The sequence below is a fragment of the Odocoileus virginianus genome, chromosome 16 (assembly GCF_023699985.2).
Source record: "Odocoileus virginianus isolate 20LAN1187 ecotype Illinois chromosome 16, Ovbor_1.2, whole genome shotgun sequence".
Classification (NCBI taxonomy): Eukaryota; Metazoa; Chordata; class Mammalia; order Artiodactyla; family Cervidae; genus Odocoileus; species Odocoileus virginianus.
The window spans coordinates 44,659,536-44,680,468 of NC_069689.1; the positions used below are offsets into that span (position 1 = coordinate 44,659,536).

Genomic DNA, 20,933 nt, shown 5'->3' on the forward strand with positions numbered 1-20,933 from the left:
ATAGCAGCCATTCTGACTGACATGTAATGGTACCTCATTGTAGTTTTGATTTGCATTTCTCTGATAATGAGTGATGCTGAGCATCTTTTCATGTGTTAGCCTTCTGTATGCCTTTGGAGAAATATCTGTTTAGATCTTTGGCCCAGTTTTTGATTGGGTCATTTATTTTTCTGGAATTGAGCTGCAGGAGTTGCTTGTATATTTTTGAGATTAATCCTTTTTTGTCTATTGCTTCGTTTGCTATTATTTTCTCCCATTCTGAAGGCTGTCTTTTCACCTTGCTTATAGTATGGTATATATACACAATGGAATATTACTCAGTCATTAAAAGGAATACATTTGAATCAGTTCTAATGAGATGGATGAAACTGGAGCCCATTATATAGAGTGAAGTAAGCCAGAAAGATAAACACCAATACAGTATACTAATGCATATATATGGAATTTAGAAAGATGGTAACGATAACCCTAGATTCAAGACAGAAAAAGAGACACAGATGTATAGAACAGATTTTTGGATTCTATGGGAGAAGGCGAGGGTGGGATGATCTGAGAGAATAGCATTGAAACATGTATGTTATCAAGGGTGAAACAGATCACCAGTCCAGGTTGGATGCGTGAGACAAGTGTGCAGGGCTGGTGCACTGGGATGACCCAGAGGAATGGGATGGGGAGGGAGGTGGGAGAGGGTTTCAGGATGGGGAACACATGTAAATCCATGGCTTATTTCATGTCAATGTATGGCAAAAACCACTACAATATTGTAAAGTAATTAGCCTCCAACTAATAAAAATAAATGGAAAAAATAAATAAATAAAAATAAATTCTTGGTCCACAATAAAAAGGAAAAGAAGCCTAATCCTTGGGCCTCAAGGCTCTTCCCCAAATTCAGAGGAAATGGACCTTAAGAAGACCAAGGGGGAAAAAAAGAAAAGAAGACCAGGAATATGTCAATTAAGAAGCAGCAGCAAAAAGGAAGAGTGTCAGCAGACAGGAGAGTGGCGTGTGCTCAAGTATTTCAAGAGAGCACCCACTGCACACTCCCCCGAGCGCAGTGAGCAGGGCACGACGCAGAGCACTGACAGGACCGGTGGTGGAAGGAGAGAGGGCAGGGATCAAAGTCACCCGGCCACTCGGATGCCAGAGGCAGTGTGCAAAACAAGGCTTTTTAAAAAAAAATGTATCTTGGTCAGAACTTTCTTTCATTTTCTCACACAGAAACACGTTACTTATGTATATTATTGACTCTCTTATATTATGCTATCTTGAAAAGTGAAAGTGAAAGTCGCTCAGTCGGTGTCTGACTCTTTGTGACCCCAAGGACTACAGATATAGAGTTCATGACCAGAATACTGAAGTGGATAGCTGTTCCCTTCTGCAGAGGAGCTTCCCAATCCAGGGATAGAACCCAGGTTTCCTGCATTGCAGGCAGATTCTTTACCAGCTGAGCCACCAGGGAAGCCCTTGAAAGGTATTGCAGATGCACACAATAATTGAATAGAGTTTAACTATAATTTTGATGCACTATTTATCAAAAGAGAAAGTACTTTTTAAAACTTTACAAAAATATGAAATTAAAAGCACAAAGTTGAAGGGTAATTTTGAAAAAGGAAACAATACATCATTTAGTATGTGTGTGTTTCAACAAAATTGAGTTTTAATTAGGTGGCAGTGGGTTAGCCGAGTTCCTTTAAATAGTTGGGAATTTGTGAAGTGCAAAGCTCATGTAACTTAATCTGTGCTTTCCTCAAATCCCCACAGGTCCATTTACTTAAGAAACCAATGATTCCTGGCTAGATGCCAGCATACCAAACCTGCCCAGTCCTGCATAGTTTTATTTCTGTTACTAAATTAGGAAACCAAAGCGGGCAATGTCTGGGCCAACAGCAAAGAGAAAATGTTCACCATCATTAGTCTGCATGTTTTCTTAAAAGCCAGATTATAAGATATTTAATTTTTAATTAGAGATACCAAAATAATTTAGCCTAATAAGGAGTAATACTAAAAAATAATTAAATGACGACAAAGGGAGAAGTACAAACATTTAACAAAAGCATTCTTCTGAAAAGCCTTAATCATTATGTTAAAAATAAATTAACTACTACCCCTTAAGGCTTAATATCTCAGTGACTGATACTAAAATAGTACAGTCTTTTTCTAAGCAGAGAGGAAGAAATGGGAAGTTATTCATCAAAATTTTTACAGAGTTACTAATATCCTTTATGTAGATTGCTGTTTAAAGAAACTAAGTAGAGCATTCAGAGAATGCATGAAACAAAAAGGATCTGAAGAGAAGAAAGCCACTGTGTTAATTTTCAAAGTAATTTTAAAATGACATAAAATAAAGAAGAAAAAATACATAATCTTTCAATTTTATTTGTCTCTAATTAGCATAAAAGGGGTTTTAAAAGACAGTGGTTGTTAATTAACATTCTATAAAGTATTTTACACATAGCCCAATACTTTGTCAAAAGCTAAAGTATCAATCCTAAAGGTGTTGGGAGAATTTTAGTTCTAGAAATAGCTTACCTTTTCTTATAAACATTTTCTTAAACATTGATAAATTTCAAAATAGTATTTATTTTACTTTAGTTCTATGAAAGAATTTTAAAATTAAATTATTTGCTACAAAACCTGTACTTTTATATGAAGACTATTTAAATACCAGAATATAGAAATTATAGAAAAATTAAATAACAAATTTTGAGAGCTATGATAGTCACTGAATGGCTTACCAGATATGCCATAAAAAAGGGATGTTCATAATATTTACTTCCCCAATCTTTAGCAATACAGAAATTCATTCATATTTCTAAAGAAGCCACAGAGAAAGGAACTCTTCCAGTAATCATCCTAATTGTCTGGTACTCTCTCATCTAATCCCTCTATATATATATATATATATATATATATTATATAAAAATATATATATATATATATATATTACATAACGTCTCTATAGGACATCAAAAAGCACTGTGGTGACTGGCTGTGAGCCAGAACCCAAAGTCTTGATCTTCTTTTGCTCAAACTCCCACCACCAACATCTGGCCATCAGTAAAGAGGAGAAGCAGGGCAACAGTGGGGCGGGGAGCAAGTGGACACAGTTTCCCTCAGTCTCAGGTTGCCCTGTCCTTCAATCATCCATCCTATGGAGTCACAATGCAGACTGTATCATCTCCACACCTCTCTGGCTCTTCACTGTCCCTGTATTATTGATAAGAGGCACACTGTTGTGGGAGTCACAATAAAATTAGAGAAACAAGTTTAAAATCATAAGTTACACAGATAAAAATGAAAGCAAGAAACAGATTGGGTGGTTAGAAATTATACTGAACAGTGTAATTATCCCCGTAGATCACTTTGATAAAAGATCTTCCCTCATCTTTATCTTCTCAATGTTACCCATATGTACACACACACACACACAAATATGTATACAGAGGAAATGCCCCAAAAAAGAGTAAAAATGAATCTTCTTTGGTTTGGAAAAAATCAATGAAATTTAATATTTTTTAAAGAAATTGGGAAAAGAAGAAAAAAGCTGAAAACTTACATGGTCTCATTTTAAAGCTTCCCATAAAACCACAATGATCAAGCTAATATAGTATTGCCATAAGGGTAAGCATAAAGACCAACAGAAAATGACTGAATGTCTCCAAAATAAACCTAAGTATTTATGGTCAGCTGATCTTTGACAAAGGTACCAAGGTACCTCATCGAAGAAAGGACAGTCTTTTCAACAAACTACACTGAGACAGGTGAGTACTCCACATGTAAAAATGTATCTGGGATTCCCTGGTGGCTCGGTGGTAAAGAATCCGCCTGCATTCAGGAGATGTGGGTTCGATCCCTGGGTCAGAAAGATCTGCTGGAGGAGGAAATGGCAACCCACTCCAGTATTCTGGCCTGGGAAATCCCATGGACAGAGGAGCCTGGCAGGCATGGGGTCACAAAAGAGTTGGACATGATTTAGCAACTAAACAACAACAAAACTATCTCAATTCTTACCTCATATTATACACAATAATTATCTTGAACTGAAACATAAACATAAATGTAATAGATAAAATTTTATCTAAAACTTATATAAGAAGCAGAAGAGAAAAATCTTTGTGATCCTAGGTTTGGCAAACTGTTCTTAAATATGACATTTACAGCATAATCCACAAAATTGATACACTGGGCTTCATCAAAATGTAAAAAAGCTTTTTTGCTCTTCAAAAGAGACTTTCAAGAAAATGAAAAGACAAGCCACAGACCAGGAGAATATATTTATAAATAAATAAATATCCGATAAAGGATGTGTATCCAGTTAAGAGTGGGGATCAGCAAACTTGCTGTAAAAAGTCTTCTGATAAAATTTTAGGCTTTGTGAGCCAAACAGTCCCTGTCACAACCTCTCAACCTTGCCACTATAGCACAAAAGCAGCCACAAACAATCTGAACAATCTGTAAATGAACACTTATGGCTGTCTTCCAATAAAACTTTATTTACAAAATCAGGTGGAGGATCAAAATAGACCCACAAGTCAGAGCTGCTGAACCTTGCTGTCTTGCACTTCCTTTCAGGTGATCTGATACTTATCCTATGAGGGCTATTTTACAACTCTGTATGTTGTAGATTACAATCTGATAAAATTTTAAATAATCCTTACTTATAAACACAAAAATAAATCATGTCCCATGGAGAGACAATCCTCTGTTGTTGTGGGGAAAAGCCTCCTTTGGTTCCATCTGAATGTTAATTTCAATATTCTTGATCTATAAATGTGTCTGTTCTTTGGATCCTCCTTTGAACTGGTTATAACACCTTATCAGTTTCCTCAATAGGTTAAACAAAAACTTTAACACATTAAAGTTTTTTATATCTACATGAGAGTCATAATCTTACTTTTTTGTGTGAAAATTATCTTAAATTTAACATCAGAATATATAAAGCTGTAACAAAACTACTGGGTGGCTTTAAAACAACAGAAACTTATTTCTCCCTGTTTCGGAAGCGAGGGAGTCCAAGATCAAGATGCTGGCAGATTCAGCGTCTAGAGAGGGCCCGCCCTCTCACTGACTGTGGAATTCTTACTGTAACTTCACTTGGTGAAAGGAGTGAGGAAGATTATAAACACTACTTTGTAAGTGTTAAGTCACTCAGTCATGTCTGACTCTGAGACTCCTCCAGGCAAGAATACTAGAGTCAGCTGCCATTCCCTTCTCCAGGGGATCTTCCCAACTCATGGGTCAAAACTGGATTTCTTGTATTGCAGGCAGATTCTTTACCATCCAATCCACCAGAGAAGCCCCTCCTTTCTAAGGGCACAAATCTAGGTCATGAGGGCTCTGCCCTTATTACTTAATTACCTCCCAAAGGCCCCATTTTCCAGTATTACCACTTGGGGGCTTAAGATTTTAAATAGGAATTTTACAAAGATACAGATAATCTTTAGTTATGAGGGAAATACAAAATAAAGCCACAGTGAGCTGACTATATAACCACTAGAACAGTCACAATTAAAATACTGAAAATATCAAATGTTAGCAAAGATACAAAGGAACTGAAACTCTCATACTAACAAGTGGGAATAACTTTGGAAAAGAGTTTAGCAATTTCTTTCAAAGTTAAAAACAGTTATCATGAAGTTCAGCAATTCTACTCATACGTATTTACCTAAGAGAAAGGAAAACATAACCCCAGAAAAAGCTTGTACACAAATGTTCTTAGCAACATTACTCATAACAGACCAAACTGAAAACAATCTAAATGGCCAATTAACTGGTGAGTAAACAAAACATGGCATATCCATACAAATATTACTCAATAATAAAAAGAAACAACCTACTAAAACATAAAAGAATATACATGCAAAAAAAAAAAAAAAAACTATGCTAAGTATAAAATAAGCCAGACAGGGAAGACTGTATATTACATGATTCCACTTTAATGAAATTTCTACAGAAGGCAAAAGTATTAACAAAAAGAGAAACAAGATTAATATTTGGACAGGAGTGACAACAGGGGCTGGCAACAAACAGGCACTAAATTTTCATAATAATGGACATATTCTAAAATTAGATTGCAATAATAATTCCTCACTGTGTACATTTAATAAAATTCAAAAAAAAAAATAAAAGTCAAGAAACTGTACATGTAAAATAATAAATTTTATATATTGAAATTACCTCATAAAGTTATTTCAAAAAAACCAATGGGAAATAGTTTAAATAAATTATTTACTCATGCTAGAAAAAAAATTACTGATACTGTCATAGAAGTTTAAAAAGACATTGTTTAGAAGAATTTAAAAAGTGATATGGAAGGGAAAAAGTTATGTATATATCACACTTTGTTAATCAGTTCTAGATATTTCCCTGGAGATAAGGGAATCAAAGTTCTATTCCTTCCTTTACCATTTACATTTCATAACTTTACATGTGTTTCTGATTTAGAAGTAGAAATGTCAACTCTGGATAGGAAATAAACAGATATAATATGTAAATCCTCACAGCCTGTTCTATCATATCTTTTAGCAGCAGAAGCAAATTTTCAAGGCTGTCATTCTATACCTTTTATAAAATTAAACCTATGAGAATCAGTATAAATTAATGATGTTGGATATTAGGGAGAGAAGGAATATCAGAACCCCTCAAGTTAAAACTTATCTACTATATTAGATACAAGACTAGGTATAGAAAATGGAGAAGTAGGGATCAAGTAACATCGGTTTTATAGGCTTTTATTTTCCTGAAAGCCGTAGTTCATAAAGCTCCATGGAATTCTAGGTATGGGAAACTTAAAATAGCTTTATCTATTAAATTCAAAAACAATTTCACAGGATATCATAGGCAAACCAAGAACATTCAACTGAAAAAAATGTATGGAGATTGGCATTTAGGAAAAATTCTTAAGAAGTACAGAATAAGTAAAATTATTACTGATTGTTGGTTTACAGATATTTATATTTATATTAAGAACCTCAAAAGACAAAAAGATTAAAACTTTCCTTTTTCTTGTATTTAAAATTAACAGTATTCTATAGCCTGTATTTCATATATCACTCACTAGATACAAGCATTTGGTTCTTAAATTGCTGGATAATATAGGGACTTGATATGTGTAAAATATATATTCAATCATGCTATTGGATTGTTTCACTTTAAGTGAAAAAGTCATGGAAATTTATCTCTGGAGATCCTTTTTCTGGGTATAAAGACTGTAAAACAACACTTCCATGTACACAAGCCAGTACTAGTGATTCTTCCTTCATTGGTTATGCACTGATACAGAAAAACTGTCTCACATTTTCAAATGTGTAGTAATCAGCCTCCTAGTGGCCTCATGGAACAGAACTACACCACAAAAATCATAATTTGGGTTTGGGATATACACAACAACATGCATAACTGTGCACACTTTAAAAAATGCTTTCCTAGACTTTGGAGGTCCAGTGGTTAAGAATCCACCTGCCAATGCTTGTACACGGGTTTGATCCCTGGTCCAGGAAGATTCCACGTGCTGCTGAGCCACTAAGCCAGAGCACCACAACTACCGAGCTCACGCTCTGGAGTCCGTGTGCCACAACCACTGAAGCTCCGCAAGAAAAGCCGCTGCAGTGAGAAGCCTGCCACGTAACTGGAGAGCAGCCCCTGTCTGTCACAACTAGAGAAAGCCTCTGCATGCAGCAATGAAGACAGCACAGCCAAAAACATGTTTTAATAAATAAATGCTAAAAAAAACTTCCAATGTGTATTTGCTCTGTTTTAGAATACACATATTTTTCAAAGCATCAGAGGAAAAATTTTAAGAATATTTCCCGTTAATTGAAGATATAATAATTAAAATTTTAGTCTTATTTTACTTATAAGAAACTTGTACTTTCCTTCATAAAAATGAATACTTCTATTTTTAAAAGAGTAAAAATGTATGAGGGAAAGAATAATTCTGAGATCTATTATTCTAAATATCTACATATCTTTCAGCTATTTTTTTCCAACAAACTTTTGTGTTAGGACCTAAATGCATGTGTAAATATGACTCCTACAAAACCACTGTTACTCCTAAAAAGAAGCTGATAATAAGATATTAATACTGGTACTATAAATTCATACTAAAGTGCTGAATACCAAACTTTTAAAACTAAAAATAAAAAAGTCATCAAAACATACCTGCCAGACTTTGATTCTCTTTCAGAACAAGTTAGGAGCAGTGAAGTCAGTAAATCTAGCTAAGAAGTAGAAGGGATATACAACCACCTTTCATCACTCCCATAGCCACTGTTTTGATTTCAAATTTTCTTACTACTTTATAAATACACAATAAAAACTAAAAAAAATTGCTCAAAAACATTAATGCATCTGCTTCAAGTGGTGATTTTTTAAAAAGAAATCATAAAAAAATTAAACAAAAGGAGGGAGGCAGGGGGAGTTTGGTAACAAACTAAGTTTTGTTTACTTCTCATTATACCAATCCTTGGCAAATCATAAAGGTTCTTGTGCACTAAAACAATCATTAATTTTAAAATTACCTGCAGAACAGACAATCTGATTTAAATTAAAACCTTTAACATTATAAAACATAATTTACAGAAGAAGCAATAAGCATGTTCAAATAACATATAAAAAATAAAATACATACTGAAGACATTACTTTTTAAGAAATACCTATTTCAGCACATCATCTATACTCTGCCAGCTAATTTTTCTCCACAATTAAAATGAAACCATAATTTTCTCATTATGTCACAAAACAATATACTGAAATCAAGGTAGAAAAATCTATTAAAATCATAAAGTAACCATTAAAATATAATCTTTGTTTACATATCTATTTAACATTTGCCTTTCCCAAAGATTGCTTAATAAATGCAATATATCAAATCACTCTATTGAGAAAAACAAGCTTAATACTTGAAGCCCTTTAGTAAATTTGAACTATAAACCCAAGTTTTGCCAAAATATAAAAAGGTGTAATAGAAATTACTGCATACCACCTTCAAAATACTGCAAGTTGATTTGAAATTAAAAAATACATTAAATAAAAATACCTGAATTCCCATTAATAGGTTGCATTGAAGAAAATACATTTGTAAGTTCTCAAGAAAGTTTATTCCAAAAGATTATGAACACTTTTACAATCATTAGGCTTTTTATTCTTTTAATATTTCTAATTCCTGGTCTTCATAATAAACAAATGATTATGAACCCAATATGGGCTTCTATTCTGGCAACCACACACTTGTCACAAATCATTTCAATAAAGGATTTTAATTGGAGATCTAGTTTACCAAATCTGTATTTTAGAAAGATAATCCTGAAAACAGTGTATTGGGCAGACTATCAGCTAGATACCCTTCAAAGACAAAACAATGGAGAATATCCAACCGCAAGCCATTTGCTCTTGCACACCGTGTAAACAGCTCAGTCCCTCCCATCAGGCCTGACTTCTTCTGAACCTCTCCACTGACTTCAGTACAGTTTCAAGGTTCCCATACAGCACCAAGCTGGTAATACACCATGGTGTAATTGCATACAAAAAGGGAAAGCACTGCATGTGAAGTGAATTTGGACATACTCCCCTTAAAAGACTTCAAATTAGATCACTGGTATCATGACATTAGCTGCTTTGAAATTTTTTCACAAAGGAATGGCCCACGGAAAGGAATTCAATATGCCTTAGCCAATAGCATGACTGATGGGAGAGGCTTTCCAACTTTTCTCTTTTTCCCCTTTTTTCTGAGGAACCAACTTTTCTCCTTTTGCCATTTTAAAAAGTATTATCAGAATAAACTTTTGTGTTTCTCACATTTGGCAGGTTTTCTACCACTTCCCTTCACACCTTACCTTAAAAGGAGTACTTTCTGTATTTTTTTGCACTGAAAAGGATATGGCCCAGAAAACAAATTCTTTTTCTTTTAGAAGAATTTTAATGGTCATTTTTATTCTAGGACTTTTATACAATTTTCAAAACTTGTAAAAGTTTTAAAATATAATTTAAAAGTTTCAACTCTGTTTGTAATCAAACTTTACAATATGTAATAGTACTGACAGAAATTTATTCTGATAAATCTGTTTTATCTAATCTAGTACACTAAATAATTCTATGTCAAAGTCTGAACTGAAAATTTCTATATCACTATAAAGTTACTAATATACATTTAACTATGAATATACAGTTGGAGAAGGCAATGGCACCCCACTCCAGTACTCTTGCCTGGAAAATCCCATGGACGGAGGAGCCTGGTGGGCTGCAGTCCATGGGGTCGCTAAGAGTCCGACATGACTGAGCAACTTCACTTTCACTTTTCACTTTTATGCACTGGAGAGGGAAATGGCAACCCACTCCAGTGTTCTTGCCTGGAGAATCCCAGGGACGAGGGAGCCTGGTGGGCTGCCGTCTATGGGGTCACACAGAGTCGGACACGACTGAAGCGACTCAGCAGCAGCAGCAGCATACAATATAAAGTTACTTTACTAATATGTGCTGTGTGTGTGCCATGTGCTCAGTTGTATTCGAGTCCTTGTGACCCCTTGAACTGTAGCTCACCAGGCTCCTCTGTCCATGGGACTCTCCAGGCAAGAATACTGGAATGGGTTGCCATTCCTTGCTCCAGGGGAACTTCCTGACCCAGGGATCAAACCCAGGTCTCCCACTGCGGGCAGATTCTTTACCGTTTGAGCCACCAGGGAAGTCCTACCTGCGAGCCAGACCAATAAAGCAGCTTGTAGGTCTGTAAGAGACACTGAAAGAACAGGTTCTGAATATGAGTTTAGCACTCTGGTGGACAGATTACTCATTTATTCAGTGGTCACCTAGCAAACTGACGGTGGGTGGACTTTATCCCTATTAGCTGTCAAATTGGGTTCCTGAACCACTTGGCACTGTATCAAGATAATGACCAACTATTAACACAATCAATACTTCTTTCTATCTCTTCTCTATCTAGTCTCTTCCTTGGAAGTTAACAGTTTAAACTATTCAACAATAAAATATTACAAGCTCCTTTGAAGCCTGGCTCTAGATTTTGGTATCCCTTCACTGTCCCCACTTTCTCTAGGACACAGAATATATTTGGAACCAACAAGCACTTTTTTGTTGAGTAGGTAAACAGTAAGTGCCCCAGGTCATGTAGCTAATCCTACCAAATAGAAAGTCTGTTTATATATATTGTTGACTATACTTACATAGCCTGGTAACACCAGAGGAGACTCTGCCAGAGACTGATCAATTACATTTTTTAGTGAGAAAAGTGCTAGCTAGCTATCTTGCCAGTATTGATGTGGAATCACTGAAAAGTTGTTTCACTAGGAAGTTAAATCACTCTGAATTACTATGGCATCCACCCAAGAAGGGTAACACAGGGGTGAACAACCTTGATTATTTGGTGGCAGGCGGCACAATGAGATCTTTTGTGTTTTGAAATTCAAGACAAGAACTGCTCTCTTCTCCCTTTGAGCTGACCACTAAAGAAGGAAGAGAGAACACAGGCACAATGAAACAAGGGCTGACCCAGGGTTCCTGGGACCCCCTATCAATCCAAGAAACTATAATCCATGGATGCAAACACGGAGCGCCTCTGACCAGGGTTGTACTCACAGGAGAAGGGTCAGCAACTCTGAGGAGGCACAGCAGCCTGCACTACTAAGTCAGGCTGCACCAATGAAGTCTCAACGGTGGGGCAGCAAGCAACGGGGGAAGCTGTAGCATGATCAGGCTTCCTGTCTTCTGTAGGAAGAAGGCTGATCTACACTTCCTGATTGCCAGCAATGAGTATAAAGATTTCAGAATAATTTAGGTGGCAATAGGACAAATCTAAGAAGAGATACCAAATTTCATTTTAATAAAGCAACAGAGGCTTAACCAGAAGAAAAATAAATTTTAAGAACAAAATAATAAACTTGACCATACTTGAAGCCTGAGTTTTAGAACAATTCCTGCTATTTATACGTAGTATATATTTCTGTTTTTGCATGCTTTTATCCATTTAAGTATAACATAGATTGCTTCAGTGTTTTCAATTTGGGCTAAAAATCTTTCCTTTTTTGGTATACAAAACAACTTTTTAAGGACAAAATCATTTCAGAGAAACAAGCTGATTTATAACGCCAGATGTAAGCAACATCTTTTTTGACTCTTAGTTACATTTTGGGGTTTGTTTGTTACCATACTCTTCTCTCATGGGAATTCACAGAGGGTTTACAGTGAATCACAAAAGCATCAGGATTTTCTTGACAATCAAGGGATAGCTGGTTTTTCTGACTCTTCTAATATCCATTTGCTTTTGTGGCCAATAGTGAGTCACAAGGTATTTGGCAAATTGCTCTTCACTGATGGAAATCTTTCTCCAGTAATCCTTTATTTGTAAGTGGGTTCGTACTTCTCTTCATAACAGATCATGTAATTTTACTTAAGTCAGACTAGGCCTTTGGAAGAAAATGAGTTTATATTTATTCTTATGTAACAAACAATGATATAGTTTTGATACCAGAAATGGGAGAATGCAACATATAAATGTTTCAATGGCATACAAGGTATATAAAAAAATACAGGTAAACAATCAGATGAGAAATCAAAGAAAATCTAATAGGACTTCCACTTCCAGATATGGCAAGGTCACTACACCAGACTTGCTTCCAACCAATACAACTAGTCAAAAATATATGAGAAAACTGTTTTCAAGTAACAGACAGGAAACAAAGGACTCTGATGACTGAAATAAGGGAAATACCTCCTGTGTCCCAAGCTGGACAAGGCCTTCTTGGTCACAACACAGGGAAGGGGAACCCAAGTGGAACACTGTAGCCACAGTGCTGAAGGTCACAGTCTGGGAGTTGAAGCAGCTAGAAACGCAACACAAGGTACTAAAGAGGAAAATGTTGTGAGAGAGTGAAGAAGGGCTTAATAAATAAAATACTGGAGAGCACAAAAGAAGTGACTGCAGTAGAAGACAGATAAACAGCAAAAAATGTGGGGCAGAAAACTATATAAAGGAAAATAATAAACTTTCCAATTTGGGAATCAAGAAAAGCCTATGCAGGATAAATATAAAAAATCCTACGTCATAGCACATCATACATAAACTGCTGACACCAAAGATAAAGAGAAAATAATGTAGCCATAGAAAAACACACATATGGGATAACAAAACTACAAATTACAACTGACTTATCAGAAACAATAAGGTCAGAAGACAATGAAAGGTTGTCTTAATTTAAGAGTGCTAAAAAAACCATCTTGTCAACCCAGAATCCTGTATCTCAAGAAAATATCCTTAAAAGTCAAAGGTGAAATAAAGAACATTTTCACATAAAGAGAAATGAACATAGTTCACTGCCAGGAGAACTGCACTACAAGAAATATTAAAGAAAGTACTTTAGGCTGAAGAGAAATAATACCAAATTAAAAAAAGATCTACAAGAAGGAATAGAGTACAGGAAATGATGTAAATAATGGGTAAATACAAAGAATATCTTTTTTTAAAATTAGGATTCCCCTTAGAGACAACTGATTGTTGTAAAATAAACATACTGTAGGGTTCATAATGTATATTGAGATAAAATACATGATACCATAACACAAAGGAAGGAGGGTATATGGAAGTATACTGTGGGAAGGTTCTTAAAATTTATATTAAGTGGTACAATATCCTAAGGAAACTGTAATAAGTTAAGGGTGCATACTGTAAATTCTAAAGAAAAACCTAAACTTCTCCTCTAAAGTAGAGGAAATAAAATGAAACATTAAAGCATACTCAAGTAATCCAAAAGAAGACAAAAAGGAGGTAGAGAAAGAAAGGTAGGGAGAAACAAAAACCAAATTGTGATAGCCTGTGAGGGAGGAGAACTTAATTCCAATAAGAAAAGAGAAAGTCAAGAGAGTTGTCACTTATACCCTAATCACGAAAAGAAACTGGAAAAGCTACGTAATTATAGTTTTTAAAATTTGTCAGAGACTGAGAACACCCAGAAACCTGAATCAACCCCAAAAAGTGATAAGCATATTTTAAAAGAGAAGAGATTCGCAGTTGCTATCCCTCTTGACTGTAACGGGAGGAGGAGGAATCTGCCACAGACAAGGGTTAAGGAGAAAGCAGTCCCGCTTCGCTCTGAAGGGCTACGTGGACTGGCACACTGGCACACCCTCCAGAGGAGCCCCAGACACAGAGAGAGGCTGCATGAACTACCTGTGTCCCCCCGCCCCCAACCACACATACTCACAAACCCTTTTTCACAAAGACTTCACCAAAAATGGGGGCAAGGGAAGACAGCTGAGATCATTTCCACAAAACCCTCCAGGCTTTGAGCTGAGGAAAGCCAGAAACGGAAGATAACAGGACAGCCAAGGAAACCTGCAGAGGCAGGATCCACTTTAGAGCACAGGGCTGCCATACACAGGCCAACGACTGGGCAGCAAGGCTACCACAGCTTTCAAGGCACAGAAAGCAAGGGGCAGAACTAGAAAGCAGGGAGAATCCTTCAACAGCCTAATCGTGCTGCTGGTCTGTAAAGCAGGGAGACATTACTTACAATTCAGAAAGATTTGGAATACCCCACAAATACATCAGAAGGTGCTCAATACCCCTAGTCAAGAGGGAAAGACAAATTCAGTTAAATACAAATTAAAGCAACTCAATACAACTTCTCCATTACTACAGTTAAACAAAGCCAAACACTAACAAAAAACAGACAATATCAAATAACTAGCAAACATTCAGAGTAACTAGAACTCTCATCTATTTCCATGAGAAGCATAAAATGGTATTAATATAACCATTTAACAAACACATGAAAAGATGCTCAACATCACTCATTATCAGAGAAATGCAAATCAAAATCACCATGAGGTACCATCTCACACTGGTCAGAACAGCTGCCATCAAAAAGTCTACAAGCAATAAATGCTGGAGACGGTGTGGAGAAAAGGGAACCCTCTTACACTGCTGGTGAGAATGCAAACTAGTACAGCCACTATGGAGAACAGTGTGGAGATTCCTTCAAAAACTGGAAATAGAACTGCCATATGACCCAGCAATCCCACTGCTGGGCATACACACCAAAGAAACCAGAATTGAAAGAGACACATGTAACCCAATGTTCATTACAGCACTGTTTACAATAGCTAGGACATGGAAGCAACCTAGATGTCCATCGCAGATGAATGGATAAGAAGTTGTAGTGCATATACACAATGGAATATTACTCAGCTATTAAAAAGAATGCATTTGAATCAGTTCTAATGAGGTGGATGAAACTGGAGCCTATTATACAGAGCGAAGTAAGTCAGAAAGAAAAACACCAATACAGTATATTAATGCATATATATGGAATTTAGGAAGATGGTAACGACAACCCTATATGCGAGACAGCAAAAGAGACACAGATTTGTAGAACAAACTTTTGGACTCTGTGGGAGAAGGTGGAGATGAGATGATGTGGAAGAAGGCAGCGAGGGTGGGATGATATGAGAAAAAAAGCACTGAACCATGTATGTTACCATATGTGAAATAGATGACCAGTTCAAGTTTGACGCATGAGGCAGGGCACTCAAAGCTGGTGCACTGGGACAACCCTGAGGGATGGGATGGGGAGGGAGGGTAAGGATGTAGGGACACATGGACACCCGTGGCTGATTCATGTCCATGTATGGCAAAAACCACCACAATACAGTAAAGTAATTACAATAAATAAAATAAATAATTTTTTAAAAAATTAAAAAAAAACTGCTGGGCAATTTCTTACAAAGTTAAACATATATCTACATTATGTATCACATTTCCCCTAAAAGATATCTACCCAAGAGAAATGAAAATGCAAATCCATAAAAAGTCTTAAACAAGAATGTCTATAGGGATTCGGGTGGTGTTAGTGGTAAAGAAGCCGCCTGCCAATGCAGGAGATGTAAGAGACGTGGGTTTGATCCCTGGGTCGGGAAGATGCCCTGGAGGGGGGCATGGCAACCCACTCCAGTCTTCTTGCCTGGAGAACCCCATGGACAGAGGAGCCTGGCCAGTTATGGTCCACACGGTTGTCAAGAGTCAGACTTGGACACGATTGAAGCAACTTAACATACATGCATGCATATTAGTTTTATTGATAATAGCCCAAAGTGAGAAAAAAACTGACATGTCCATTAAGAAGAAAATAAGTTATAAAGTGCAGTTTATACAATGGAATTCTACTCTGCAGAAAAAAGATAATGAACTACTGACACATACAACAGCATGGATGCATCCTGAAACCTTTATTTTGAGTGAAAGTCAACAGAGAACTGCACGTTCCCATTTATTTCATTTTCAACAACAGACGAAATTAATCTATAGCAAGAGAAATCAGAATAGAGTTTGCCTATAGCAAACAGATCAGCTGGAAATCGTGTAAGAGAACCTTCTGGAGTAATGGAAATGTTCTGTATCTCAAATAAGATGCTGGTTACATGAGTACATACATTTGTCAAAACTCAGGACTAATCACTTGAGCATTTCACTGTGTGTCAATTTTACCCTAATTAAAAAAAAAAAAAAAACTTTAAAAAAGAGGGTAAAAATAAGAAGAACAAAAGAAAAATATAAGAGAGGATAAATCCATGATAAATTGTTAAAGTTATATACTGGGTATATAGGGCTTATTATTCTATTCTGCTTAAAATTTACCATAAAAAAAGGTTTTTTAAAAGATAACTGAATAATAATGTTGCTAAGAGAGTAGATCTCAAGTGTTTGAACCACACACACACACACACACACACACACGGTAACTGAGAGGTGACAAGTATGTTAATTAGTTTGACTGTAGTAATCATTTCACAATATATACATATGTCAAAATATAACATTGTCTATTTTAAATATATACAATTTTTACTTATGCAAAATAAACAAAAATCAAGCCTTTGAGGTTGCCATTTTACATGGATTTCTTTGAGTGGCAATTCACAGAAGCCAATTAGAGCTAGCTTAAGCACAGTCTATGGGCCTAAATGTGGCTTCCCTGGTGGCTCAGACGGTAAAGAATCTGCCTGCAATGCAGGAGACCCGGCTTTGATCCCTGGGTCCAGAAGATCTCCTGGAGAAGGGAACGTCAACCCACTTCAGTATTCTTGCCTGGAGAACTCCATGAACAGACCAAGGGGTCACAAAGAGTCAGACTCAACTGAGCAACTAACACTTCACTTCATGGGCCTTAAAAACAGAATCAATGATTAGGAAATTACAGAAAACTTAGAAAGCCTCTGACTCCATCTTATTCGAGGTATCTACTTCATCTTTTTCTCTTTGTTTTCCTGCCCACATGACTACTACCAGATTTCACAAGATTACACAGCATTGTGTAGAAGCCCAGAGAGAAAAGAGTGCCTGATTTTCCTTTTTCACCCTCCCATTCTCTCTTGTTCTCTTTGCTTCTCCCCTACAGTCTCTTTCAAAATGCCCAGGAAGAGAACTGGTCTTGCTTGAGTTACCTACACCAGGATCAATGAACTGTGGGGAGAAAGCAATATACAAGGTAGAAAAATGGCAGTACTCTGCAATCCAACAAAAGGGGGGGAAGGGACATTACCAAAGAATGGGTACTGACAAACAATCCAAGAGAATCAACTATATGAGCCATGGACCTCTTTGAGAAATTCATAAACACATCGGACCTTCTTTACAGCAATACGTACATACTCACAAACACCAAACTGTTCATACAATTTGAGGGCATTCACAAAGCCCCTGTAATCCATTCTTAGATCCTAATTTTAAAACTATCAGCCATTTAGATATTTTAAATGTTTCAAATACTGCTCTCAAATTTTCAAATTTTAAATACTGAATGTGAAACCATATCCAAAGGTTTTTTAACTACAAAAAAATACACATAATAAAATATTAAGTCTTTCACAGATATATAACATGTAAGACTATACCAATAGCATGGAATATGTATTAATAGAAGAGGCTAATGTATCAACTGGAGTCTACCATCATCAAATGGACACCAACTGGCAATTCCTCACATTTTTTACTACAGTTAAAATATTTTTCCATAGTACGTCCCTAATGATTGGGTACACTTGGTAGATGTTTACCCAAGCCCCTCTCCCATTCAAATCATAACACTGAAATTACGTCATAAAGACATACATAAAGTGAACTAAAAAATTAATAAGATCTAGAGCATTGTACTTATGATGGCCCAGAAAAAAAAAAAAAGTATATACATAGCTTAATCAAAAGTTTCTACTCAAAATACATAGATAACCACTTATGTCATTGTACTCAAAACAAGCAAAAACAAACACAAGCAACAGAAATAAGCTAGGGAGATAAAATCAGAAGTAAATGCTTCAAATCTATTATGAAAACAGGTGAGATATAAATTTAAAATTACATGATGGTAGCCAGGAAATCTATACCCTCCACTGATTATTAGGAAGCAGTCAATGACATTATTAGTACACCCTTAACCTCTGAGAGTATATAATGAAAGGAAATGGCTACATTTTACCACAAAATGTTCTTACATTACAGGAAAAAAACAGAAGAATAGAACACAAAGAACAATGTTTTAATAGAGAGCTGTGTTACTCGTAAGTTCTTTAAATGTATAGAAAAAGGCACTTATGAACACAGTATTATACCCATGCATTTTGATTCTGTAACATATCTTTTATGAATTTCATATTTGAAAATACTATCAAATCTAAAATATTCAGTATTATATCCATGCATTTTGACTCTATAATATATCTTATATAAGCTAATACATAAAAATACTCTAAAAATCTAAAGTAAATCTTTGCTGATACATTTTCTATACAATCTCTGAAAGAGAATCTAATTTCCTGAGTATGTAAATATATAAACTTGATGAAATCAAGCTTCATGATGAAGCATATGTTTGATAACATACAACAAAATTTAAAGCAAAGATCATACTCCTACACCATATTAAAAATTTTTGTACTAAGCAGAGTTGTAAAAAGTAAGACACTTTAAATGAGGTTAAAAAATATTTTTTAAGCAGAGTTAACTGCTATGCTAAAACCATTTTTGTATACAATATTGAATGTATATAGTAAAATCAGCATGTAAAGTCTAAAAATTAATCAACTACTGTTTCAATTAGAAATTTCTGTGCTTGAAAAACTTTGGAGAAAGTATTTTTTAAATTATAAACTCATTCATGGATTTAACATGAGTAGTTTTTAACAGCTTCATATATCCCTGAAGTTCTAAGGCAGGCAGTAATTTGTAATTTTCGTTGAGTCATATATTTCACTTGGATACACTAAAAGACTCAGGAATACCAAGAGTTAGTAGGTACAAATACTCCCAGTCAATGTGAGTGTTGTCTGCATTCTTTTTTCTGCTTATTTTTGAATGCAGAGTACTTTCATGTAATACCTGAAGCACAAGCTATTTTTTAAAATCATACTTCACTGCTTTACAAATATGGGAAATGACATAAGACAGAGGAATCTCCAAGTGTGTGGGTTCACAAAGAAAGGTCTCTGAATATCTCTTGTAAGAAAGTCAAAGAATTTAATGGTAGTTCAGGAGAAGGCAGGATTTTGGTACTGTCTATATGTACGTCATAATCTAATAGGATGATCAGTAGGCAGAAGTGACAATTAGTTTGAGAACTCAAACTTAAATTCTGCTACTAAATTCTAGTATGATTCACATTAAATCAAAGTTAATGCACATCATTTACCTCACTAGAGAATGAGAGAAAACACTGCATGTATCTGCTTTCAGACACTAAAATGCAAAGTTCATATAAATTCCCTTACGTGAAATTCAAAACTAAAGTAGCTTTTGGTACAAATAATTCACCAGGGCAGTGATTTTGAATGGGCACTGACTGCAATGCACAACTGTAGTAACTGCAGCTCAAAAACGTAAATGCCATCTTCCTGCATTTGCATCAGGGAAAAGGCTTTCAGTCACAGCCCATCCACATTCTTTACCGTCCTCCTCAAACAAGCGGACAATCAGAAACTTACAGATATACCCAAAGCCCACTGCCTAGACACAAAGTGAGAAATATTAATAAAGATAGCTTTGCAACAGACAAGAAGCTTCTGTGCTACAGACAGTGATTACCTGGAGGTAGGAATTGCAGTTGGTTATTAGCTAATCGAAGATGACGTAAAGCTCTCAGACGACCAATTTCTGGGCAAACGATTTCTAAGGCATTGTCACTAAGATCCAAACATTGTAGTTTTACAAGGGACCCAATGGCTTTGAAGAGAAAAGAAGGGTAAAAGCAAAATTAATTTGACTCAAGTGTTAAGACCAATTTTTAATGCAATTACTCCAAGTTTAAATATTTTAATATTTAATATCCCTATCTTTAGTGCTGACATAATAGTAAAAGCATATATCAAATTAATTTTTTAAAACATTTTTATTGCAGTATAGTATCAAACAACATTCTACGAAGTAACACTTCTACCTCAATATACTATAAACTTTAAAAAGACAAATAAAAATGTTACAACAATGTAAAAAACTGCTTGAATAAACAATTCATGAAATGATATATAAAGTCTTTTTTATCTAACCAAAATGCTTAACTCAATTTATTAAAGTTAGAAGTTATTTTATTATTTACCCAATGTCAATTTATCTGATAATAATTTACCTAACCATTATAAATATTTTAGACTTATTAAATTTAATTTTAACTGTTAACTAGACTTACTAGAGGAGAAAAAAGCTTTGAAACTAATAATGATGCTTTATGATTAAAATTCTCTTAACACTCCAACCAAAATAGGTTTAAAGAGACAATCTGTTCTACTATGATAAAGCACAGCTTTAACTCTAGCATCTCCTAACTATTAGTAAAAACTGAAAGTGTATTTACCTTCCGGAACCACAACTATGTTATTTGAGTGAAGATACCTAGAAAAAAGGGAAAAAAAGTTATTATCGCTTAGTACTTCTGCTAGATAA

At 35.4% G+C, this 20,933-nt stretch overlaps 1 protein-coding gene across 5 annotated transcripts in view; it reads right to left on the bottom strand.

The window, feature by feature from the left end:
• The window catches only part of LRRC28 (leucine rich repeat containing 28), a 245,486-nt gene that overhangs the window by 135,978 nt on the left and 88,575 nt on the right, over positions 1-20,933 (bottom strand). For all 5 annotated transcript variants that reach the window (XR_011491874.1, XR_011491875.1, XM_070478172.1 and 2 more), the window contains exons 4-5: positions 20,845-20,882; positions 20,079-20,216 (exon numbers count right to left, since the gene is read on the bottom strand). Coding sequence is in view for 3 of the 5 variants with exons in the window: in XM_070478172.1 (XP_070334273.1) it covers positions 20,079-20,216; positions 20,845-20,882 (176 nt within the window). In the remaining 2 variants the exon portion in view is untranslated. The remainder of the gene's footprint in view (positions 1-20,078; positions 20,217-20,844; positions 20,883-20,933) is intronic.